Raw genomic sequence first — 26,357 nt, 5'->3', positions numbered from 1 at the left:
TCTGTGGGGAACCCGGAAGTGGGCGGGTTGGAGCCAGGCTCCCGACCCGCTCCAGGAATCCCCGATGCTAGGAACGCACCCGATAGCGGGTGCTAAAATAGAGCCCAAGGTGTCTGCTAAGAATATACTCTTGGGAGAGGGGTAGTAGGTTTGGTTGACACGCCATCTGGTAAGTCCCTGTACGGGGAAGGAGTTGAAGATACCATCTTTCCAATTCCTGTAAACCCAGGAGAGAAAAGCAGAAAGGAGACTTGTGTAGTCAGTCAGATTTTCATAGAATCATACAGCACAGATGGAGGCCAATCGGCCCATCGTGGCTGTGCTGTTTCTTTGAAAGAGCTATCCAATTCGTCCCACTCCCCTGCTCTTTCCCCATAGCTCTGCAGAATTTTCCTTTTCAAGTATTTATCCAATTCCCTTTTGAAAGTTATTATTGAATCTGCTTCCACCTCCCTTTCAGGCAGTGCATTCCAAATCATAACAAATCGCTACGTTAAAAAAAAACTCCTCATCTTCACTCTGGTTCTTTTGCCAATTATCTTAAATCTGTGTCCTCTGATTACTAACCCTCCTGCCAGTGGAAACAGTTTCTCCTTATTTACTCTCAAAACCCTTCACCTCTATTAAATCTCCCCTTTACCTTCTCTGTTCTAAGGAGAACAACCCCAGTTTCTCCAGTCTCTCCACATAAGTAAATCCCTAATCCCTGGTACCATTCTAGTAAATTTCCTCTGCATCCTCTCCAAGGCCTTGACATCCTTCCTAAAGTGGACACAATACTCCAGCTGAGGCCTAACCAGTGATTTATAAAGGTTCAGCATAACTTTTGTGCAAATTGTTTTTGTACTCTATGCCTCTGTTTATAAGCCCTAGAATCCCACATGCTTTTTTAACAGCCTTATCAATTTGTCCTGCCACCTTCAAAGATTTGTGTATGTGCACCCCAGGTCTCTCTGTTTCTGCACCCCCTTTAAAATTATACCATTTAGGTTATATTGCCTCTCCTCATTCTTCCTTCCAAAATGCATAATTTTTCCTTCAAAATGATTTTAAACAGGAGATTGTGAGGGACAGGCCTCGGGATAAGGCTGGATGCTAAGTTGCAAGAGGTCAGGTTTTGCAGTTACAAGCCAGCTCACAAAAGGAACGTTATTAATACACACGTGATTTTTTTTTTACATTTCAAAGAGAGAGAAAAAACTGAGTGAGGTAAATGAGGTTTGTTTACAACTGTTACTCTGTATGTTCACCTGTTATAAAATAAATGTAAGGAATCTTACAACACCAGGTTATAGTCCAACAGTTTTATTTGAAAATCACAAGCTTTCGGAGGCTTTCTCCTTCGTCAGGTGAAGTCACACTTCACCTGACGAAGGAGGAAGCCTCCGAAAGCTTGTGATTTTCAAATAAAACTGTTGGACTATAACCTGGTGTTGCAAGATTCCTTACATTTGTCATCCCCAGTCCATCACTGGCATCTCCACATCATGTTATAAAATAAAGCAGCTTAACGATTTGTACCTGGCCTCGTCCCACTAAAGTGTCTTCAGTGTGCCTAGTGAAAGATTGGAGTAGGGTGAGGGTGTATGTGCAAGACAAGGAGATGATTTTCATCTCACTACCGCCCATCTACCCCCATAAACAGTAGCACGACTAAAATTATGTGGGGGATTGACCCATTGCCTTAACACTGGCAGTCTTCCCATTCTGATTTTCAGATGGCCCCTGATTTAGGTAGCCAGATATCTAGCTGGAAACAATGGGGGCCTCATTGATATATGAAAATTGGGATCAAATGATGCAGCAAAGGTCCCAACTCCATTTTCTTCTCTACCTGCTTTGCTACAGTTCCTCAACCCGCCCACAAACCATTGAGGGGGGTGAGGGGTAGCAAGTCGGGTGGCAGCCATTTCCAGTGATATGAATGGGATATTTACCTGCTTTCAAGTAAAACACAGGAAAACGCAGGACATTTTGTTGTATTACATTGTGTTTTTTTTTGCTACTTAGAATATATTAAAGTGCTTGTGGTGGCTGTACAATGATCTGAACTCTTAAGTGGTTTCTGGCCATGCACTATTTCTTCATGAGGGTCCTACCCCAATAAGAGGAAGTAAAAAAACAGAGCTGCAGGTCTAGGGAGACCAAATAGAAGGAGGTGTGCTCGCAGGAACTACTCTCCTCCCAAAAGTGTTTAGCACCAGGACATCGTTCCTGCATTTTTCTGCAAAGTTGTTCATAAGGAGGCTGCTCTTCTCAATGGAAGCTGTCACAGAGTTGTGGATATGGGGCCACCATTGAAAGAGGATCTTCAGTATGATGAGGAAGAGATCACTGACATAAAGAATGGTGAGGAGTGGGAGGGCTCTAATACTTGCCGACAGCCTGAGCTCTTTAGCAGCAGCAAATGAAGGAGCTCTTCAGGTGAACAATTCCTGCTTGCCTGCATTAACAATCATGTCCAACATCTTCCCCAGTCCTTCCATCCTCAAATGAACTGCATCTGCCCAAAGACGAACATAGAGGTTCATATCAACAAATAGTGTAGGGTCACCATCCACTACAGGACCAATCTCTGCACGCACACATTTCAAAAAGATTTATAATTTTACTGTTTGGTGTTTGGAAGGGTAGGAAAAGGTATACAATGCACCTTTGGGAGTTTTCTCCCCCTCAGTCTGTGCGTCATCTGAAGGACCTAAAAAAAGGCAGAGAAATGCAGTTTAGCATGTAATGGAAAGGGTTAACAGTAGCAGATGAGTAGCAATGCACTGCAGCATCAGGTTGCCATGGTGAATATGTGTGAAAGAGAGTTAAGTAGAAAGAGAAAAGGAGAAATGAGCCAGATGTGAATGGGAGTCTTACCTTGCCATGTCGTTAAATTTCTTCTTGTACTGCAGCCAGGTCCTTGGAACAGAGCTGCTGACATTGATCTGCTCAGCCACCTCTCCATTGCCGCTGGATGCCCATCACGTATCAGAACAGAAGAGGGTCTCTTTTCTGTTGCACTTTCTCTACGAGCATCTCCATGGCTGCACTGGAGAATCTGGGGGCCCTGAATGATGTTGTGCTGCACTGGAGAATCTGGGGGCCCTGAATGATGTTGTGCTGCACTGGAGAATCTGGGGGCCCTGAATGATGTTGTGCTGCACTGGAGAATCTGGGGGCCCTGAATGATATCATGCTGCACTGGAGAATCTGGGGGCCCTGAATGATGTTGTGCTACACTGGAGAATCTGGGGGCCCTGAATGATGGCATGCTGCGCTGGAGAACCTGGGGGGCCTGAATGATGTCATGCTGCGCTGGAGAATCTGGGGGCCCTGAATGATGTCATGTTGCGCTGGAGAACCTGGGGGGCCTGAATGATGGCATGCTGCGCTGGAGAACCTGGGGGGCCTGAATGATGTCATGCTGCACTGGAGAACCTGGGGGGCCTGAATGATATCATGCTGCGCTGGAGAACCTGGGGGGCCTGAATGATGTCATGCTGCACTGGAGAATCTGGGGGGCCTGAATGATGTCATGCTGCGCTGGAGAACCTGGGGGGCCTGAATGATGTCATGCTGCAATGGAGAACCTGGGGGGCCTGAATGACGTCATGCTGCACTGGAGAATCTGGGGGGCCTGAATGATGTCATGCTGCGCTGGAGAACCTGGGGGGCCTGAATGATGTCATGCTGCGCTGGAGAACCTGGGGGGCCTGAATGATGTCATGCTGCAATGGAGAACCTGGGGGGCCTGAATGACGTCATGCTGCACTGGAGAATCTGGGGGCCCTGGACGATGTCATGTTTCTGCTAACTCTGTCTGCTAACAAGTTCAATAACTCGTTCTCCACTGACCACCTTTGAAAAGTGCACCTCCTTTTTAAGGAGCTGCAGTCAGTTATCACCTGCCCTACCAGATTTCCCATCTTCCCAATCGGTGAGCTGCCTATGAGAGGCGTGACTATGGCTGGCAACTCGCCTATTGAATGTAAATAGGACTGACCACTAAAATTGACCGGGTGTCCCACCGGCCCACCACCTACCCAATATATACTGGAAACGAAAATCATCCCCAGGGTATCTAGTTCAGATCACAAGGAGGCTCTGTTGTTACATCCTCCAGGTTACACTATTGCATGATTAGATTTTTGGCAGTATTGGAATACTGAATGTAAGATGCTTGGACCACTTACATGGGTGACCAGCACCGCGGAACGTGAGAGAATATCTAAGGCAGACCTGAAATTTGTAATAATTTTTTAGGTGATATAACATATTCTTATCGAGAAATGTTCAGGTTAGTAAAAAAAATTCAAGGTGGTGACTCAAACCAACTACTTTAGTGATTCAGTTAGTCACTTCCTACAGGGTCAGGATTGGTATCATTGAAAAAAATTGAGGGATTTGATTGTGTTTTTTCTGCTGCTTACTCCTACCTTATTGGTACATACTGACTGAATCAAGCTGTTATTGAACCATTGACATTTAGTCAATCAGGCCTTTGATTGCTTACTTTTCAGATGAGTCATTTCAACCAAAAGCTAATTTTTGTCCTACTTGTGTATTGTACCCTGACACCCTATGGTGTGACTCCACTTTCATGTGTGATGATGTTGAAAAGCATGGCACAACGACATTCAATAGATGCAAGACTTTTAGATGGATTTTTATCATTTATACCAGAACTATAAAAGGCAAATTTGCTAATGATTATATAATTTTAATTTATGAGAATTCAGAAGGAGTTCAGTATGATGAGTTTTGTTAATGTGATCCATTTAATGGCAAACACTAAACATTTAGACAACCAAACTATCAATAGGAAGAGTTAGTTGAAACTTGCACATGAGCTTCAATCCGCATAGTAGTGTTATGAATTCGGGTCTGCTGCTTGCTTTTGCTGCTATAATAGCCTCAGAGTAGCTGTTTCCAAATTGGAATTTTGATCAGTAAGAGTCACCTGAAGTGGTGGTTTTGATCATTGAATTGTCCATGTTGTCCATTCAATCAGGTAACTTAATAGGAAAGCTTCTCTGCTAAATCCTCGCAATCCCAAAGAGCAATGCCCATGATATTGCTTTGAAATTCCAATTATTTTTTTATTCGTTCATGGGCTGTGGGCATCGCTGGCGAGGCCAGCATTTATTGCCCATCCCTAATTGCCTTTGAGAAGGTGGTGGTGAGCCGCCTTCTTGAACCGCTGCAGTCCGTGTGGTGAAGGTTCTCCCACAGTGCTGTTAGGAAGGGAGTTCCAGGATTTTGACCCAGCGACGATGAAGGAATGGCGATATATTTCCAAGTCGGGATAGTGTGTGACTTGGAGGGGAACGTGCAGGTGGTGTTGTTCCCATGTGCCTGCTGCCCTTGTCCTTCTAGGTGGTAGAGGTCGCGGGTTTGGGAGGTGCTTTCGAAGAAGCCTTGGCGAGTTGCTGCAGTGCATCCTGTGGATGGTACACATTGCAGCCACAGTGTGCCGTTGGTGAAGGAAGTGAATGTTTAGGGTGGTGGATGGGGTGCCAATCACGCGGGCTGCTTTGTCCTGGATGGTGTTGAGCTTCTTGAGTGCTGTTGGAGTCGCACTCATTCAGGCAAGTGGAGTATTCCATCACACTCCTGACTTGTGCCTTGTAGATGGTGGAAAGGCTTTGGGGAGTCAGGAGGTGAGTCACTCAACGCAGAATACCCAGCCTCTGACCTGCTCTTGTAGCCACAGTATTTATGTGGCTAGTCCAGTTAAGTTTCTGGTCAATGGTGACTCCCAGGATGTTGATGGTGGGGGATTCCGCGATGGTAATGCCGTTGAATGTCAAGGGGAGGTAGTTGGACTCTCTCTTGTTGGAGATGGTCATTGCCTGGCACTCGTCTGGCCTGAATGTGACTTGCCACTTATCAGCCCAAGCCTGGATGTTGTCCAGGTCTTGCTGCATGCGGGCACGGACTGCTTCATTATTTGAGGGGTTGTGAATGGAACTGAACACTGTGCAATCATCAGCAAACATCCCCATTTCTGACCTTATGATGGAGAGAAGGTCATTGATGAAGCAGCTGAAGATGGTTGAGCCTAGGACACTGCCCTGAGGAACTCCTGCAGCAATGTCCTGGGGCTGAGATGATTGGCTTCCAACAACCACTCCCATCATCCTTTGTGCTAGGTATGACTCCAGCCACTGGAGAGTTTTCTCCCTGATTCCCATTGACTTCAATTTTACTTGGGCTCCTTGGTGCCACACTCGGTCAAATGCTGCCTTGATGTCAAGGGCAGTCACTCACCTCACCTCTGGAATTCAGCTCATTTGTCCATGTTTGGACCAAGGCTGTAATGAGGACTGGAACCAGCATTCCCTCCTTGCAGCAATTTTTCCTCAGCTTCCTGTTCTGCTTCTCGAATGAACTAAAATGGGAATATAACAATAACTTCAGCTCAGAAGTGTGTGAAGCGCTTTGAGACGTTTTGTCACGATGAAGCCCAAATAAATGCAAAATTATAAAAGCTAAAAAAGGAAACAAAAATACATTTTGAAATATGCATATGTGCTGACATACATGCAAGGATATTCAGATTTTTTATTTTTATTTAAGATTTTTTGAGTCCTTGCTTTTACTTTGGAGACTGACAGTATTGGGAGCGTGAGGCCGTTCCATTCATCAAACTGTTCAGCGTTAGAAACAGCAAGCATCCCAAACTACAGCTCCAAGCCTCAGTAGAAACAGGGTATTAATTTTTTTCTTTTATTCGTTCATGGGATGTGGGCGTCGCTGGCGAGGCCAGCATTTATTGCCCATCCCCAATTGCCCTTGAGAAGGTGGTGGTGAGCCGCCTTCTTGAACTGCTGCAGTTCTTGTGGTGAAGGTTCTCCCACAGTGCTGTTAGGAAGGGAGTTCCAGGATTTTGACCCAGCAACGATGAAGGAACGGCAATATATTTCCAATTAAAGTACTAGGACCTGATTGATTGGTTGATCTTTTATTTATATTTAAAGAGGATTATTTAAAAAAAAGTTTCTGGATTGCTAAATCACCTAAATCATTATTAATTGCATTAATAATGATTTAGGTGTTAATTTAATCCATTTCAATGTAGGGACAGTAAAGTTGCTGTGTTTTGCAGTTGTGTCAGAATTAATTTTCCCCCAAAAAAATTTCCTGGAGCTCTCTGTTAGACAGATGTTTTTTTTAAAAAGCAGCAGCCATCTGTTTTTGGTAGTGCATGACTGGAGTTCTCATGCTACTGACGTCTGCTCTTTTCCACTGGTTTTGAAGGAATGCAAGAGTGAAAATGTTATGACTACATAAACCAAAGATTTTCCTGACATTGTCCTTCACTTAAAAAAAAGTTTTGAATTTCTTCACTACAATGTGCACTGGCAAGAAAATGTTTTTAACAGACTTTGACAATTGTCTGCATGTTCGAAATCTGCAATTATGCAACTCCATTGCTTTATTGCGGGTGGAATGGAAATGTACAGCATATATAAGGAGGCAATTTACATACACGTGCAATTCAGCTGCAACAGTGAGGTGAGAGACAACAGTACTTTCATGTAGACCTGAATTCCAGTGCAGTCAGGTGCTAATTATATCTTGTATTTCCTTTGAAAGTGCCAAATCCTTGTTGTTTGGTTGTATCTGTTTTGACTGTGTAATCCCAAGATCAGGGAGAGATTCAAATCCAGAACTTTTTAAAAATAATCCTCTTTAAATATAAATAAAAAATCAACCAATCAATCAGGTCCTCGTACCTTTCCAAATCAATAAGAGTCTTTTGTGTTCTTTCATGCAGGGTGTTTTCCATATTCCGAGGTTCTGAAATCCCACTTGCTAATATAAAAAGGAATCAATTATATTGCTATTTCCATTTCATTAAGCTGTATGGCTGTTAATCCTAATTGGCTGCCGTGTGATGTTAATTTGCAACAGTCGCTCTGCTCATTTTGTGTTAAGCAGTGAAAGCTCAGTTGAGTTTATTGTTTAACCCTCTAAGTACTGAATTTCCATTGCAAATTTTGATCTACTGTCTAAATCACATCCCTGCCTTCCAATAAATTAAATCTTTTGATGCTGGTTTAGAAATGCTACTATAGTAAACTATGCCAGTTTTGTGAAGAAAGGGAGTTTTCCAAAGTACTACAAGTGACTATTTGCTTTGATTTCCTAGATATCTTTACAGCAGTGTTGATTAAGTTAATTTACATTCTTATTCTGTGCGTGAGCTAGATTAGCTTTTGTCACCCATGATAGTTGCAAGCCATGTGCACAAGAAAAAGAGAGGAAGGAATTACAGAGAGCAAAAGACAGTAAATAAAAGACAAATAGCACAGGCCTCACAATTGATTGCTGCCAGTCTCAATTGTTACACCATGCTCTACCCTGATCAGATTTCTCTTGTATTCCAATTTTATATTTTTCTTTTATAATATCTTCTTGTAGATACATGAGTGGAAATGCCAAGGCTAAAAAAAAGTATGGAAATTATAGCACTGTTTCTTTAATTTCTTTCACCTTAATTATTCATATGTTTGTGCACATCTATTAGACTTCACACCCTTCCAAGGGAAACAGACTTTTCCTGGTTGCCTCCCTATTGCACCATAAACTGCAATCACCAACCCACATCTCACCATTCATTTACCTTTTTTAAAATAAAAGTACATTTTGATGAATATATGTTTGCAAGGTAAGGGATATCATAGTTGAGTAATGGAACTGTTTTAACTTTGAGTGCCAACATTAAGCATTCTTTTTACTCGCCCAACAATTTGCCTTAACCCTATCCACAAAACAATACCTCTCACATGCCCCGTGTATTATTTATATTTCCCACAGTGGCCACTCTTATGGCCTTTCTAAGTAAGGTTGACAATTTGTACCAAGTTGTGTACTAAATTTGCCCAAATAAACCAAACAACTGTGCATGCAAAGCACATTGGTCTTTAAAGTAATGGCCTTCAAGATTGTAGTAAATACAACTGATAGAAAATCATGTATTTTCGGTGTTTTAAAATATACTATTAAAATGCTCCCTCCTAATTTTCAGTTTCCCAATGGCTCAACAGATTTATTTGATGAGAAGCTGAATCAAATAGACCCAAGTAAAGGACCCAGGTTTCAACTGAATAGGTTAGGGAAGACCAGGGGTCACGCTTACAAGTTATGTTAGGTAGTTCTTCTTTTTCCAGAGAATAGTGGACTTGTGGAACAGGTTGCCAGCTTGTGCAGTGACAGCTTATTTGCTGTATTCCTTCAAGTGAGAGCTGGACCTGTTTCTGGCTGGGGTGGGGTTACCTCATACAAGAGGTAAATCGGGGCCATTGTGATCTCCAAGATTAGTTTTGATAGCCTAACAGGGTTGGAGAGGAATTTTCCAGTTTTTTTTTCCCTAATTGGCTTGGGTTTTTAATCTTTTTTTAATCTCACCCAGGAGATTATATGGCTCTGAATGGGTGGGGAGTGTATGTGTATGCATAAAGCATCACAACTGTGTGGGTGGGAGAGGGTGGATGGATCAGTAGTTCTTCTCCTGTCCATCATTTTCATATGTTTATATGTTCAGTCCCATGTCTGCTGAGTTTGCTCATTTCAGCCAAGGTATTCACAGTTGCAAACAATGGGACTCAGCATCCCTGGGATCTGGAGGAGAAAATTGTCTAGGGTTCCTGATTACTGTCTAGTAAACCCTGCTGGAAGTATTTGTGTGTGGACATCGGGTGAGCATATGATTAGTTTCTGATGTGATGCCCCTTGCTATTGAACAGCCAACGGTCAATGCTGAGGCTCATACATGAATTATGGTATCTTGGGTTTGGCCCCAGATAGCTATTAAATCAAATCCTGGTTTGGAGCCAATTCCAGAGGGTCATGAAACCATATCCTAGTAAAAAAAAAGTCAATTCACTCAGGAGAGGAAGGAAGAAATTTGGCAAGGGAAGATAAAACTGGTTTTCATTAGAACTGTTTACTTTCAGCTTTTCTAAGCGATTGAGTTTGGCAATTGCAGCTCCGTTATCTGGGAATTTGAGTTTGATCATATCTGTGGGGTTGATTTTGGGGAGGCGGAGTACACTAATTTTTTTGAAGGGTTGCTATGCACTATGGAAGACATTTCTTTATTTGATATTGAAATATCTTTGTGTATTACTTGCTTTTTATAACACTGTAAAACCCAACAGCAATATGTGTACAAAGCAGTGATGGTGTATGTGGCTGCTCAGCTCCAATTCAATGATCCTAGTCCTGGTTTCAAATCCTATCTTCAACTGACAATAATTAGCTAGATTACTATGTAGAGCCTGTGGCAATGATAAACCATTCCGCTTCTGGATAGGCGGGCATTGTGCCCATCCTGCATTGTACATTACCGTTTAGCCATTAGGGCAATTGCATTAACAGTAACTGTAAAGAATTTAACTTTATAATACATCCACTGTCGAGAGATACTGGGAGCAAGGCAAGATCAATGCAACTTGCTCTCGGTAGAATGACATTTAAATGTACACCTGCACTACCATTGTTTTCAGTTAGAATAAAATATCCACTCGAGTCACCTTGTGACCCAATCAACCGAAACATATGAGTTTCTAGCTCGAGCAGCAGGCAACTGTAGCAATCCCTTAATTACAAAATTTCTTATAAAGGCATTACTGACCCAGTTCAAACAAAGCATTGCCCTCACTGTACAATCAATCCTTAAGGTCCCAAACTATACCTTATCAATAATCTAAGTCCATATCATCCCAAATTCATGGTTGAAGCAGGGAGAGCACGTTGACAAAGAGGCAGTGAGTAGGAGTAATAAATGGTAGGATTTTGCAAGGACAGATTATTAATTTCTCTTCTTACAATGTCCATATGTCTGTGTTTTTTGCTATTACAGACGCTACTAGAAACCACAACCAACCTCCTGAACCATGACCTCCATTGGTCACTCTGCAACCTTCGTGGAGCCGTTAGTAGGGGACTGAATCCCAAACAGGAACACTGCAGTGTCTGCCTGCAGCAGTACAAGAGGAGACAGGAAGGCACAGAGGAAGTCATCGTTTTCAGGTGAGTGCAACCTCCTGTTAGGATTTTCTAATAGCTACATACAGCCTTTTACTAATCCATGTCCATTGATTGCTTCATTAATGCTTTGTTAGTTCCCAGAGACTTCCCCTTCAGTTAGCATATGTCCTTTGTTTTTCATGATTTCCTTTCAGCAACATTTAATTTCGTGCAGACAACCAGAAAGGAAATAGCTGCAGTAGTGCTGATAAACATTGGGTTGTAATGGGTACACAGGGAAGGAAAGGTTCATAGGAATAAGATAAAGAATGCATGTTAGGCAGGAAAATGTACATATTGAGAGGACCAATAATGAGCTCCTCAAAAACAGTGCAAGCAAATAAGAAGCAAGTGATAGCTAGTCTAAAAATTAAAACGAAAGTGATTCAATCTTTCTATTCATTTGACGAATCCCAAATTGCGCATGTTTTTATTTTACACAGCAGCTGACAAACCCTTAAGAAGCTGCTATTTACATGAAGAAGGGTATGAGAAACCTTTTTTGTATTGAGTGGCAGAAGTGCTGTTGTCATTCTTGCAGCAACAATGTCCTCTGCAAATGACAAGGTGATGTGTTTGTATCCAGTCTACATCAACGTGTTGCCTCTCCATTTATTTACAGACACATTCTCATTAAAATGCCCCCGCACTTATGTATTTAGAAGTGATGAATGGTTAAAGACAATAGAAAAACTGATATAAAATGTGCTCAAGGAAACACTCCAGACTGTAGTCTGTTAGGAAGACTGATGAAGGTGGGGAGGTCTGCAGTTTTCTTTGTGGCTTTGGTTCATTGATTGCTGCAAAAGTAGTATTGCATTGTTTTAAAACTGAGTGCTTTTATGTGCCAGCACTACTTGCATGTTTGAATGCACATCCTGTCCTTGATGCCATAACTGCTGCCTTAATAGTTTCTACAACTTTATCACTCAATCAACAACTTTCATTCAATGGGACAGGATGTTGTGCTGAGAATTCCCCGTGTTTCCAGTTAGTTGTTATTTTTATTTATGAAGAGAATCTTTCTCTGGGAGGGAGAAAATCTTAGAGCCATGTTGTTTTCATTGCAATGACATCACACACAAGCAAAAGGAACAATCGTTTTACAATGTGTTTTGATGCCGTTGACATTGCATGTTCGGCAAACAGCTAAAAAGGTTTTAACAAAGACTTACGTAATTACAGGCCCCTATGTTAACTCTGGACAGGTGGGTAGCAATGTGAATTAGAAACTCAACCACTGCTCCAGAAAAGAAGCCCGGGCTACTTTAGCTCATGAGTATCATTTAAATCCCTCCGACCAACTTCCCACCCATTCTGGGCGTAAAGTCGACAGGAAGCGGTGGAAAATCGCATGGCCCAGAGACTGCCCACCAACACCAGTTAGGTGGCGGGATCTGCTGCTGGGGTGTCGCTATCATGAAGGGTGAGGCAAGTCCATGTCAGGGGATACCTACGTTTTTCTTGTATGCCGGAGAAGCACTCTTGCTCCTCCTGGTCACACAAAGAAAGTTTTTTTTTTAAATTACCTGTCTGAGCCTCTTCAGGCCCCGGCTCCTCTTCCCCGCTGTCTGCACCTGGTGGGAAAGCCATTGTTCCGGCTGTTGAGTTAAAATTGCAGGCGGGTCCCAATGACATCATACGTAGAAAAAGGACCTCACCCTCTTTGGACACGTGCTCAGTTCCAGGGTGGATAAGTAACCTGGGCAATTTTAACTGCCCACCCACCCAATTTCTGCCTGGTGGATAAGGTTAAAATCTCCCCCACAGGAATCTTCATGGAAAAACATTTTGGTCTTAAATCTCAAGAAAAGTAAGAGTTGATCTAACTAGAGAAAGTAACCATGGGAGAAATCAGCTGGGAAATTAATTGACTAGTCATCATGGAAATAACAATAATGTTTCAGAAGTGAGATAAGCTCGTGATGGCAGCACAGCTGGACCAGGAGAAAATGCTGCGTTCCAATTGTGTAAGCTGTGTTAACACAGACCTGTCTTACTTCAATGTAGCACTTGGAGAGAATGGATGGGGAAATCGTCTTCCAGTGCCAAGTCAATGTTAAGCTTGATTTGCACTAGTAGTTACATGACTACTAGTCTATGAAAGTTGCTATTGTCTATCAATCTAATAATTTAAAGATGTTGAAAGACTTCCTCAAGCCAAGAGAAGCAGAAGTTTTGGGCTGTGTTCCCCTGATATCACTGAGTAACATTCCTTTTTATATAGCTCATGAAAAGCTCTTATGTCAGATTTATTTCATATACATAGGCATTGCTTGACTAAATAACTTCCTTGAGAGCCACCAGCAGTTGAAAAACATACAGAAAGCTATGTGCTAGCTCTCAACACCAGCTTGTGCCAGCCAGAACCATAGCAATTCACACACACATTAGTTTTCTGTGGCACCAGTATCATAAGCAAAACATATTGGCACTACACATCTCAAATAGTACAATAGTCATGCACTTTCACATCCATATGTAATTTAAGCAACGTCATAGCAACCGTGGCACTATTGCATCGGATTTTGCTCCTCTTGAGAAAAAAAAGCCCATTATACCTGACCAAAGTACCACTGCTGAGGGCTACTAAAAGGTGGGTTTAATTAAAATTTTCAGCGGAATAAAATGAAACTGAATGCATTATAACAGTGGTGTACTGCATAGGAAGTTATAAAACACAATAATTTGTTCACTGTAAAGCTCACACAGACTTCTTTTTTTAATGGAATAAACGATTGTATTCAACATCTTTCTATTTGAGTCAATGCGCCAGTCATTTACCCTGCCACCGTCTATCCCAGTTAGCCAATGAGTTTTGCAGTAAGTCACAGTTAAAACCAGGACTATGGCCCTGATTTTGATTCCAGGTGGGTGGGTGGCAAGGTGAGTTGGAAACTCACCCGCTGCTGCAGTAATCAGGCCTGGGCTATTTTAACTCTCTGGCCTCATTAACAGGCTGCCAGTGCACAGAATGGGAAGCGTCAGCCTATGAAAAATTATCGCCACTTCCAAAATGTAAGCAAACATGGCAACTAATTTGTGTACAGCAAGATTCTACAAATAGCAATAAAATTAGTTGCCAGTTTTTAACTTGTTTTTGGTGATGTTAGTTGATAAAGGATCTCTGAATAATGTCATGGGGTGTTTAGCATAGCATGTAGAGAACAACCCATCTTCAAAGAATGAGGAAGTCTATATTCTGAAACAAGGTGGGAACTCTATCCCTACACGTAGGAAGGATGATGTTAGGATGCAGAAGTGGGGCTTAATAGACGAATATAAACCTTTAATTTTAAAAAATGTAAATGAAAAATGATGGAAAAAAACAATTTAACATTTTCCAAAATTATCATTTTGCAATTAACAGTTTTTGGAAGTGCTGTCTGTGGTATCACATGAGGAGAGATTTCCACACAAAACACTGCCTCTACCTAGCAGTCATAAGCAATAAATCAAGTGAACAAGTAGTGATTATGTGATACTAATTATTCTTTGTTTGGGCATCTCGCCTTAAAAGATTTAAAATCATGTGTGACAATCCAGAATCCCCTTCCAATGGAATATTACAAGGCAGATATTTGACTGACTGATAGAAAACAAATTAATGGAAATCAATTTCTGCACCATCAACTCTTAAGATAACATTAATGAGTTACTTATTTCTCCTGTGAATTCATCTCTCTTGTGAATTCAATAAAACAAGGAGTTGATGAAGCGGCTGTTTGCATATAAACAGCGTGGCAATTGATATCTATATCTGACCAATGCAGGCTTTAAAATAACCTTAATGAAACAATCCATCCTTTATTTTTAAAATTCTATTTCAGGTCTTAATTTAATTATATTTGTCTTTATCTTATTTTCTTTTGTTCCAAACCCCAGCCCATGTTGCTCCTTACATTCATGCTGCATTACTTGGTCTGGGGAAGATTTTTCTTGTCTTCCTGGCCTGGGGTGAGGAAGGAAATTGGATAGGACTTTGTTTTTTGTTTTACGTGAAATACGAACAATATTGTAATGGTGAGCATGAAGTTACTATGTTTTGTGTTTCGATACTGCATCTGGTTAGATTATTGTAATAAAAGTGGATTTTTACATTGTTATCACTGCAAGACGGTTCTTTACCCAAAAGGTAGAGCTTGGCAGTAAATCCAGCTTCCCATATTTCCCAAAAGACTACAAAGGTAAGTTTAGATGAGAGAGGCTATTTGGTGATCTTTCTATTAGAAACTACAGTTCCCATTCAACAGCATTTGATTGCCTTTTAAGTAATTCCAGAATTTTTACTATTCCAAGTATTGATCACTCTGCATGAAGAAGTGCTTCCTGACATCAGTTCTAAATTTGTGCCTAGCAGTTTATACCTACTTTGCTGGTTTGAGTGGAAATAGTTCTCAGGATTAACTTTTTCTATTGCATTTAGTATCAAGTGCCACCAATATTGTCCCCTCTCAGCCGCCTTCTTTCAAGGATGAAGAGTCCAAGTTTTTCCATCCAATCCTCATAACTCATGCTTGCCCATTTTTACGCCTCTTAAATTTCCCATCAGAAGTGATGGGTGATGTTCGATGCTCCCTGCTCTTTGAATAGTTTCATGACATCTCTTACAGGCCTCGGTTTAAAGCCTTATCCAAAAGACGGCACCTTCGACACTGCAACCTAAATTATGCACCCCAGACCTGGAGCAAGACTTGAACCCACAGCTTTCTGACTCGGAGGCGAGAGTGCTATCACTGAGCCAAACTGACACTCAATTTGCGTAATACAGAAACTTGTAACACAAGAGATTTTTCATATTTACATGAGGCTGCCTTATTCCAACATGGACATGGAGAGTTGGGGTGAAATTCTTCTTTTACTCAAATTCCTGGTTTTTGTGCTTATTTAACAATCCATTAATGAAATTGCACAGCTTTGAGGCGTGATTTCTGAGAGTGCAATTCATTTAGCGAGTTTTTCATGATGGGGAAAATGGGCATTGTCCATTTTTGTTTTAAGAATTTAAACACTTGGTTTCAAATTTTAACATTAGCTGATTTTCACCTTTGAATTTTGAATAGGCAGGATGCTGAGAGTCCCAGCTAGAATATCAGATACCACAATAAGCAGGGGCAAGCTGCCCAGTCAACAGAAAAAAGAGAAAATTGACTGGGCTGCCACATCATGGTCATTTTTCACCTTTTTCTCTTTCTCGTCTCCCCCAACTTGCCACAATACTGAGTTGATTCCTGGTGCTCGCTAAAGCTATTAGCTAGAATTGAAGCTTTATGGTCTGGGGATGTGAAATAGGTGAATGGGGTGAAAGAAAAACTGAATGGCTTCCTTGAGCACTTATTTAATAAGTGCACTTCCCTTTGTGGAGCTGAGTGATGCAGATCAGTTTTGATCCCTGATCTATTATTAGCTGAGGTGGCAGTTGGGAAAAATCAATCAGAGTTCCCACTCCTGATCCCCAGCCAATGACTCCTAGTGAAACTTGTGTGTTTAACATCATAATTGGTCACAATGTCCTACACAGTCAAATAGCCCTGATGACACTCATTGTTTAAGCTTACACACGAAGAATGGATAAATGGGCAAGCTATCAGGTGGTGGCCGATGCCCATGGAATCGTACCTCAGCATAACTGTCAGCTTGGCTTAGTTGGGAGCACTCTTGTCTCTGAATCAGGAGGTCATGGGTTCAAGCCGCACTATGTACTTGAGCACACAATCTAGACTGACACTTCAGTGTGGCATTGAGGCAGAGGTGCATTGTTGGAGGTGCTGTCTTTAGGATGAAATGCTAAACCAAGGGACGAGATATTAAAACAAGGTTCCATCTGACTGTTCAGGTGGATGTAAAATATCGTATATCACTATTTGAAGACGAGCATGGAATTTTCCCATTGTTCTGGCTATCATTCTTCCCTTAACTAACACTACGAATAACAGATTATCTGGCCGTTCATTCAGTTACTGTTTTGGGGACTTTGCAAACTGGCTGCTGTATTTACCTGCATAAGACCAGTGACTGCACTTCAAAAGTAATCCATTGGTTGTTAAGTGCTTTGGAACATCCTGAGGATGTCATAAGGTGCTGCATAAACGCAAATGTATTTTAAGTCAGCACCTACAGGGAGGAAGGGAAAATAATTTTTAAAAGATTGTATTCGAGAGTCATCATGGCACATTTTAAAATCTATATCTTTTACTTACTGGACAGTACTAATGCCAAATTACATAGAATTATATAGAATGTACAGCACAGAAACAGGCCATTCGGCCCAAAAGGCCCATGCCGGTGTTTAAGCTCCACACGAGCCTCCTCCCACCCTTCTTCATCTAACCCCATCAACATATCCTTCTTTTCCTTTCTCCCTCATGTGTTTATCTAGCTTCCCCTTAAATACAGGGCTAGTCACCTCAACTACTCCTTGTGGTCGTGAGTTCAACATTCTAACCACTTCCCACCTTTTGCCAGTCTGAGTGACTGCCTTTAACTGCTACTCTCTATTTTCTGTTTTGTAGCCAGCTTGCTATCCATTCTGCTATTTGTCCCCTGACTCCACATGCTCTGACCTTAGTCATGAGTCTACTATGCGGTACCTTATGGAAGGCCCTATTGAAAATCCAAATATATTACATCTGCATTACCCTCGTCTATCCTTTCTGTTACTTCTTCAAAGAATTCAATAAAATTGGTCAAACATGACTTTCCCTTTTGGAATCCGTGCTATTTATTATATTTTCGGTTTCTAGATGTCTTTCTATTACATCTTTGAGTAAGGATTCCATTATCTTTCCTACCACCAACGTTAAGCTAATTGATTTATAGTTCCCTGGACTTGTTCTTTCTCCCTTTTAAAACATAGGAATCACATTAGCTGTCCGCCAGTCCTCTTAAAGTATCAGGTCATTGTGATCATATTGGGAGCAGATTTCCTCCTGTCCCTGTACTAGTGACATTGTTAACATAACAAGAAAATTTCCTCCGAACCTATTTTTAAGAAATAAACAACACTGACGCAAACGCTGCTTGTGAGCTGGTTGAACCTTCAAACCTGCATTGTGTGTGTAATGATTTAATTGCGCTGGATAGCCGTTTGATGCTGAGTTAATATAGTACAACAGTGGCATTAATGTAAATATTTGAAAAAGGCTGTTTCCCTAGCAGTTTAGATAATGGCATACAACCATAGGTTTGAAAACCACATACATGTATAATACAAGTAGAAAAAATGACATTACTAGCCAATGTTAATTTTACTTCGCATAATTTGCAGGCATCTCTTCCACTCATTAGTGTATTATGGTCCTTTCATTTTCAGATTGAAAATTAATATTATGCTGCCTGTCACATATTCTGTATTCATCAGCTACCTACACTGCTCCAGAATTTCATTAACAGATGCATGTACGGGTCGCACCTGTGCAAATTGCTCACTACTGCAAAAATGAGATAAAGACATCAAACAGTCAAATCATCCACAGCAGTGACATCTCCAATTTACCTGAAGTGAGTGTCTGCAATGATATTGCCGGAAGGCATCCTACATTTAATAAGCTTTTAACCATGGAATCAGCAAAATTAAAGGGAGAGCAACGTGTTTTAAATCTTTGTTTCAAATGAAACTACAGGGGGATCTTTAAACCCCCCCCCCCCATGACAGGTGGGAGAGGGTCGGGAGGGAGATTAATTTGCTAAAAATGTGAAACTCGATCCTAACCCGCAGGGACCATGCCGGCTTCCGGTTTTACCGCGGCGGGTTTAAGGGTGTCCAAGTAAACCGCTCTGGAGAGACGGGTCAGTGGTTACAATATTTAAATTAGCATCCGTTTCTCGGATTTCATGTTTCATATTTTTACCAATTAAACCCCGGCGACCCTCTCCTGCCCATCATGCAGGGGTTAAAATCGCCCCCGTTAACTCAGTATAGAGAGGGGATTAAACATGAGCCCTCTTGATCTGTACCACTTAGATACTCATTTGACAAACCTGCTGAGCTATCTCCTTGAAACTCATAATAAACTTTGTTTAAAGGAAACTAAAAATATATGGTAACATTTATGCTGTGGGGGGAGGGGGTAGGCTGCTCCAGAACTTGACAGTGCCATAAATATCCAGGTTCTGAGGCAAAACACCAAAGGAGTCAACAGCCCTGTACTGGTGAAGTACTTTGCATCTTCCAGTGGAGGCTGCTAGTAAGCTGTGTTAACCCTCAAACACCAAACTTGTGGCAAAAATCAGATCCTGCAACACTGCAACATACTTCACGTTGTATGTTCCACTGGACTTTTAATTGGCTGCTACTCAAGGCTCAACTCCCTTCCTCATCCCAAAAAGAGGAGGTTTCAGATCCATAGAATTCTGTGTATTTTAAAAGTCATCAAGCACACCAAAGTTTCAATGAAACTTTCAGAAGGTATAAGAGCTCCAGGTCCTATAAAATGAACCCAGTTGATTAAAGAGTTGATGGACTGAACAGCCTCTATTGTTCCTATACTTTTATGTTTCTAGGAAAGCAGACCGTATATGTTTTAGATAAAGCCTGTATGCAAACTTTGGATAGCAATGCAAACTATTAAACTTGGCCTTCTCTCCCTATCCCAACTACAGTGACACCAATTTCAATGCCCCAGCACCAACCCAATTGAGAATAGCTAACTCAGCTCAGATCAGGAATTGAACTTTGGGCCATCCTGGTCTATATGACTTAATGCCACATCAAGAAATAATTTAACCAATGATCCATGAGGATAGATCTTTTCCATATCTGTTTATCTTAATTTTTCTCTCTCCTTTTATGTCGTCATTGGTCCAGAAAAAGTGTTTTGATGAATGCCCACTCAGTCTCCCTGTTGTGTTTACCACAAATCTTCTCCGCTGGTAGTTTATAATGCAAATTGAATTGAAAATCAATGCATTATAAGGTGATGATGAGCAGCAAGAAACATTTGGATGTGATAAATATGAGATGCCTTCACTTATCACCTGTGTAGTCTGCACTTAAAAATAATAAAGGAAATGACAGTAGGTGCCTTGGCGAGGGCAAGATCAGACTTGACTGTGACCAGTCCTTATCCCCTTCTCCCTCACCACTTGCACAACAATCTTCCCAACACACTGTTCAGGCTCAGACAAGAAGAACATGAATCATTGCATCACCTTAACAAACAGGCTTGACCATCTGCACACTAAAATGCTACCAATAACTGACATAAAATGTAAATATCTTAAAAAGTGTAATTTCATTTAACCTCCACATGCAGTTATCAATTGTAGTGACCCCACTCCAGAAAATCACCTAGGACATTGTCTTTTGAAGAAGTTTTTCACATTGTGCGATCTTTGTCAATTGCTGTGTCATGGGCTTAACCTGAGGTGACCCTTCAGTTCTCTCTGACCCATCATGGGTAGGAGACCTGCCTAGTTGTCCCCACACCAGAAAAAGTTCTATCACGCCTTCTGGTTTTGTCTCTACTACTACGCAGTTTTAGATTCTCTTTTTACGTTCTTTGGGGTGGAGAGAAATGTTGAATTTTAATTTAATTTTTACATTTTTCTTTGGGCTGAAAACAAGTTTTCACTCTGTTTGACTGATAATATCTGGGATTGCAACCTACTCAGAGCTAGAGTTCTGTATCAGGTTCCAGGATGTCACAGCAGTAGTGCTAGACAGTCTGTCAAGGGATAGTTCCTGTATGTCTTTCTTCAGTTTCACTTCATAGCATAGAGCATTCACAGAACGAGATGATGGTCATTCTTGTGAGTCCATTCTGGGATCAGGAAGCTCTGATTCTCAAGCTTCCCGGTTTTCAGCCTGGACAGACACATCAACATCTCATAGCAGAAGCTCTCGTGGTCCAGGTGATTAGTTAGATTTTGAACAGTGACTCTCAGGACTTTTGCTTTGCTGGCCTGATTCTTTAAAGGAACTATGTGGAATAGTTGGGGTGCCAACTATCAGTCATGACAACACTACTGGCGCCAGGAAAGCCTCTGCTCTGAAGGTTTATAGTGCCAAGTGCAAATGTTCACACATGCCGTGACCATGATTTTAAGCCAGTTTGATGTAATATGCCAGTGTTCATTTCAAATCTACAAACATTACTGGATGACGGATTCTTTCCAAAATCCCTAACAGATGTGGTGGAGATGGTGTTCTCGTTTATGAAGGATGTCTGAAATGTGCTGCCCTTTATTCTTAGGTAGTCACTTTGTAGGATATGAATATCATCCTGAGCAAGAGGTGGAATCATTTCAGTCCATAGACTTAATCTTGTAATTTATTTCTCATTTTATACTGTTAATTAATAGTCCTCATTACAATACAAAGGGTTAATGTCAATTCTTAAATATCAACTTTCCTTATGGCTTCAGGTTGTTTTCGTGAGCTTTGCCTGTTCCACAAAATGATAGTACTGAAGGTTTAGCTGCAACTTCACGTTGAGAAGTATCACTTAGTTCATCTGCACAGGGCACTGGCACTTTACATAAATAGGGCGAAGAACCTTCAACAATTTTGGCAGTTTGTTTCTTTTGGAAAACCCATTACAAAACAGAAATTAACAAATTAAGTAACAGAGTGTGTCTCCATGTGTTACTCCCTGGCTGGTATCAAAAGCAAAAGTCATTTTACTCGCACCACAATCACTTCATGGGTCAACGTGCAAGGGTTCTTTTCAAGATCATCTGCAAGGCAGTTGTTTGCATGTTTTGAGCAGTGTAAGCAGGAAACCTCTTTGGTGCTGCTGTGCCCATCATTACTGGGATATGAATAGTAAAAGGGTAGTCAAAGGAAGCATGGGGCTGATTAGGGACAAAAAAGGAGATCTTGTGGAGGCAGAGGGCATGGCTGAGGCACGAAATGAATACTTTGCACGCGTCTTCACTAGAGAAGAGGATGCTGCCACTGTGGCAGTAAAGGAGGAGGCAGTAGCGATATTGGATAGGTTAAAAATAGATAAAGAGGAGGTACTCAAAGTAGAAAAGTCACCCAGCCCAGATGGGATGCATGAGGGAAGTAAGGGTGGAAATTGCAGAGGCTCTGACCACAATCTTTCAATCCTCCTTAGATATGGGGACCGTGCCAGAGGACTGGAGGATTGCAAATGTTACACCCTGTTCAAAAAACGGGAGAAAAATAAACCTGGCAATTACAGGCCAGTCAGCCTAATGTCGATGATGGGGAAACGTTTAGAGACATTAATCTGGGACAAAATTAATTGGCACTTGGAAGAGTATGGGCTAATAAATGAAAGTCAACACGGATTTGTTAAAGGAAAATTGTGTTTGACTAAATTGATTGAGTTCTTTGATGAGGTAACAGAGAGGGTTGATGAGAGTAGTATGGTTGATGTGTAGATGGACTTTCAAAAGGCATTTGATAAAATATCACATAATAGACTTGTTAGGAAAATTATAGCCCATGGGATTAAAGGGACAGTGGCAGTGTGGATACAAAATTGGCGAAGGGTCAGAAAGCACAGAGCAGTGGTGAACGGTGGTTTTTCAGACTGGAGGAAAGTATATGGTGGTGTTCCCCAGGGGTCAGTATTAGGACCACTGTTCTTTTTGATATATATTAATGACCTGGACTTGGGTATAGAGGGTATAATTTCAAAGTTTGCAGATGATACAAAACTCAGAAATGTGGCAAACAATGTGGAGGATAGTAACAGACTTCAGGAGCACGTAGACAGACTGATGAAATTGACAGACACATGGGGAGAGGCAATATAAACTAAATGGTACAATTTTATAGGGGGTGCAGGAACAGAGAGACCCGAGGGTGCACATACGCAAATCTTTAAAGGTGGCAGGACAAGTTGAGTAGGCTGTTAAAAAAAAAAGTAGGGATCCTGGGCTTCATTATTAGAGGCATAGAGTACAAAAGCAAGGAAGTTGTGCTAAACCATTTATAAAACACTGGTTAGGCCTCAGCTGGAGTATTGTGTTCAATCTTGGCAGCACACTTCAGGAAAGATGTCAAGGCCTTAGAGATGGTGCAGAGAGATTTACCTAGAATGGTACCAGGGATGAGGGACTTCAGTTTTGTGGGGAAGCTGGGGTTGTTCTCCATAGAACAGAAGGTTAAGGGGAGATTTGATAGAGGTGTTCAAAATCATGAACAGTTTTGACAGAGTAAACAAGGAGAAACTGTTTCCAGTGGCAGATGGGTCAGTAATCAGAGGACACAGATTTAAGGTGATCAGCAAAAGAGCCAGAGGCAACACGAGGAAACATTTTTTTTAAGCAGCAAGTTGTAATGGTCTGGAATGCACTGCCTGAAAGGGTGGTGGAAACAGATTCAATAGTGATTTTCAAAAGGGAATTGTATAAATACTTGAAGGGGAAAAATTTACAGGGCTAGGGGGAAAGAGTGGGGGAATGGGACTAATTGGATAGCTCTTTCAAAGAGCTGGCACAGGCACAATGGGCCGAATAGTAGCCTCCTGTGCTGTACCTACTATGATACTATAATATTTCTCAATTGTAAGTGGAGCTGAATAAATAAGGAACAATGATGACTGCTTACCATGTATGATCGTCCTAATTCTTTTTAAAAAGACATTCCGTGAGCAAATCTCTCTCCCAGTCTCCTCATTCACTTCCTTGGAGCTGTGGGTAACTGGTTTATAGTAAATAGATTTTGTTCGTACCAATTATTGCTATAATGTAATATTTCAGTACTCTTGCTGATTTCTTCTTCCAGGCAAAGAGCAGAAGGCTTGCCTCAGATTTAGGCTGTGATTCAACTGTGAGGGAAGGTCACCTGCCCACCAAAGGAATGTCAGCCTTGAAATTACACAGTGAAGTACTAGTGTTTTAATAGAGGCATTAATCTGCTTCATGTTGCACTCTGTGATAGTAATACTCCTTCCCACAAATAACACAAAAAGGACGAACCTGTACTTTTAAACCATCATGCTCAAAGGATGTGTGGGATTGCCAATTTGGCAAGGGTTAAGTAAACTGACTGCTTCTTACTGTTGAATTGACTATCCTGTGCTTCCTTGTATATTACAAACTGATGCAGAAGATCATTACTGATCAGTACTACTGATCAGCTGTTTTCGTCTCATCTATATGGTGTATTAGGGTGGTGTTTTTCCGTCTATTGGAAAGGTTGGGAGTGAGTAATCTGTACTAATTCTGGTTTATACCTCAGCAGAACAAGGGTGGATTGTTAATCCTGAGGCATATTATTCCCAGTCATTTCTCGCATAAGGTTGAGTTTTGATTTATAGGAGGCATGGGCTGGTCTTATAAGAGATTCTCTTTTGTGATAAGCATAAATAAAGAGCTTTGAGAGAGCTGAAATCATAACACAAGCCTCCTGCTGAATGCTGGAGTGTTGATAGACCTGTTAGCAGGTGGCTTGAATTGAATGTTTTACGTGTGTGTTTGCCACAACCTTTTGCATTATCTTCAGCTGAAGTAGAAGCTCAGTTTCTCTGCTGCCACATGCCCACCCTGATGGCATTAGATAATGATCTTATGCATGAGACTTTCGCCAAATGCAGCAGAGTTGGTAAACATGTTATTAATATATTCCTGGCTTAATTAGAGTAGCACTTAAATTTACACATCTAGGGTGTGTATGTTTCAGGTTGCAGAGGAAGTTTAATATTTAATCTTCAGGAAAAAAAGAAAAAAAAAGATGAGCCTTGGCTCCTAGGTGAAAGCTCCTCTCTGGTGTTTACTTTAAAATTACTGCAGTTGTTAATTTTAAATGCAATTTTGAACCATGCAATGCATGTGGATATGCATTCAATATGACTTTTTTCATATTCCTTACAAGTTGTAGCGTTACAGTTAGCTTGTTTATTGCTTCAGCAACTGCTGTTTTGCTCACGCAGTGCTGCAGGTTTCTCCCATATATATGTTCTATTATTGCAGACATTTTTATTTGTTTGAATTCACCATGTTGGGGCCAAACATTTTGTCCCACTCAGACCTTTGGCCATGCTGAGAGACCATCCAATAACAGGATAATGACAGGAGCTGGGCCGGATGATGGTGGCGCCTCTCAAGGCAAAGCCACATTCTCGACACCCAACTGCCCCATTTAAATAACAACACAGCTTTCAGACCCAGGCAGCCAATAACATCAATAGCTATTGTGCCTGAAGTTTCAGGGCCATCCACACCCAGCGCAAGGATGTAATAGACCACTTCTATCCCTAAACGCAGACACTGACATCCATCAATCTCACTTCCTCCTCCCACTGGGAAACAATTGGAAGGAGCACACCATTGGGAAGTGGAAAACATGCAACATTTTTTTTTATTATTTGTTCACGGGATGTGGGCGTCGCTGGCGAGGCCAGCATTTATTGCCCATCCCTAATTGCCCTTGAGAAGGTGGTGGTGAGCCGCCTTCTTGAACCGCTGCAGTCCTAATACTGACCCCTGGGGAACACCACCATATACTTTCCTCCAGTCTGAAAAACCACCGTTCACCACTGCTCTGTGCTTTCTGACACTTTCACTAAGGGAAAGCACTGGGGCAAAACACGTTGAACACACCTGCACCAACTGTAAGGGTTAATAAAGTTGAGATGATTGATACTGAATGCACCCTGACAGTTCTTTTGGTGTGAGACAGATTAAAGAAATTATGTTGTATTCATGGGTACAGCTAGAACCAATGGAGGCAATGCTTTCTTTGGCAAGGATTGGATACATGTGCAGATGACTGTTGTGCTTTGGTTGTTTCAGGCACTTGCACTTAAATGTGTTGTCTATTGTGTCTGATGACTCTTGCTGAGCAATCTGCTGGTTGTGCAGACTGTTTCCTGGTCAGAGTTGTCCTCTGCCAGTATTTGATGCTGCCTTAGGAACATAGGAAGATAGGAACAGGATTAGGCCATTTAGCCCCTCAAGTCTGATCCGCCAATGAATGAGATCATGGCTGATCTGTGACCTAACTCCATATACTGCCTTAGCCCCATATCCCTTAATACCTTTGGTTAACAAAAATCTATCAATCTCAGATTTAAAATTAACAATTGAGCTAGTATCAACTGCTATTTGCGGAAGAGAATTCCAAACTTCTACCACCCTTTGCGTGTAGAAGTGTTTCCCAACTTCACTCCTGAAAGTCCTGGCTCTAATTTTTAGGCTATGTCCCCTAGTCCTAGACTTCCCAATCAGCGGAAATTGTCTCTCTCTATCTACCCTTTCAGTTCCCCTTAATATCTTGAAAACTTCGATCAAATCACCCCTTAATCTTCTAAATTCCAGGGAATACGACCCTAGTTTGTGTAATCTCTCCTCGTAATTTAACCCTTGGAGTCCAAGTATCATTCTAGTAAATCTACACTGCACTCCCTCCACAGCCA

The 26,357-nt window shown here is 41.5% G+C and overlaps 1 protein-coding gene across 2 annotated transcripts in view; it reads left to right on the top strand.

Annotated features, from left to right (window-relative positions):
* The window catches only part of vps8 (VPS8 subunit of CORVET complex), a 624,186-nt gene that overhangs the window by 373,341 nt on the left and 224,488 nt on the right, over positions 1-26,357 (top strand). For both annotated transcript variants that reach the window (XM_067987929.1, XM_067987930.1), the window contains exon 42: positions 10,859-11,028. In XM_067987929.1, the coding sequence (XP_067844030.1) occupies positions 10,859-11,028 (170 nt within the window). The remainder of the gene's footprint in view (positions 1-10,858; positions 11,029-26,357) is intronic.

Source organism: Heptranchias perlo, chromosome 7 (genome assembly GCF_035084215.1).
Source record: "Heptranchias perlo isolate sHepPer1 chromosome 7, sHepPer1.hap1, whole genome shotgun sequence".
NCBI lineage: Eukaryota > Metazoa > Chordata > Chondrichthyes > Hexanchiformes > Hexanchidae > Heptranchias > Heptranchias perlo.
Note: the sequence above shows the minus strand (reverse complement) of the source record. Positions and strands in the feature narration are given on the sequence as shown.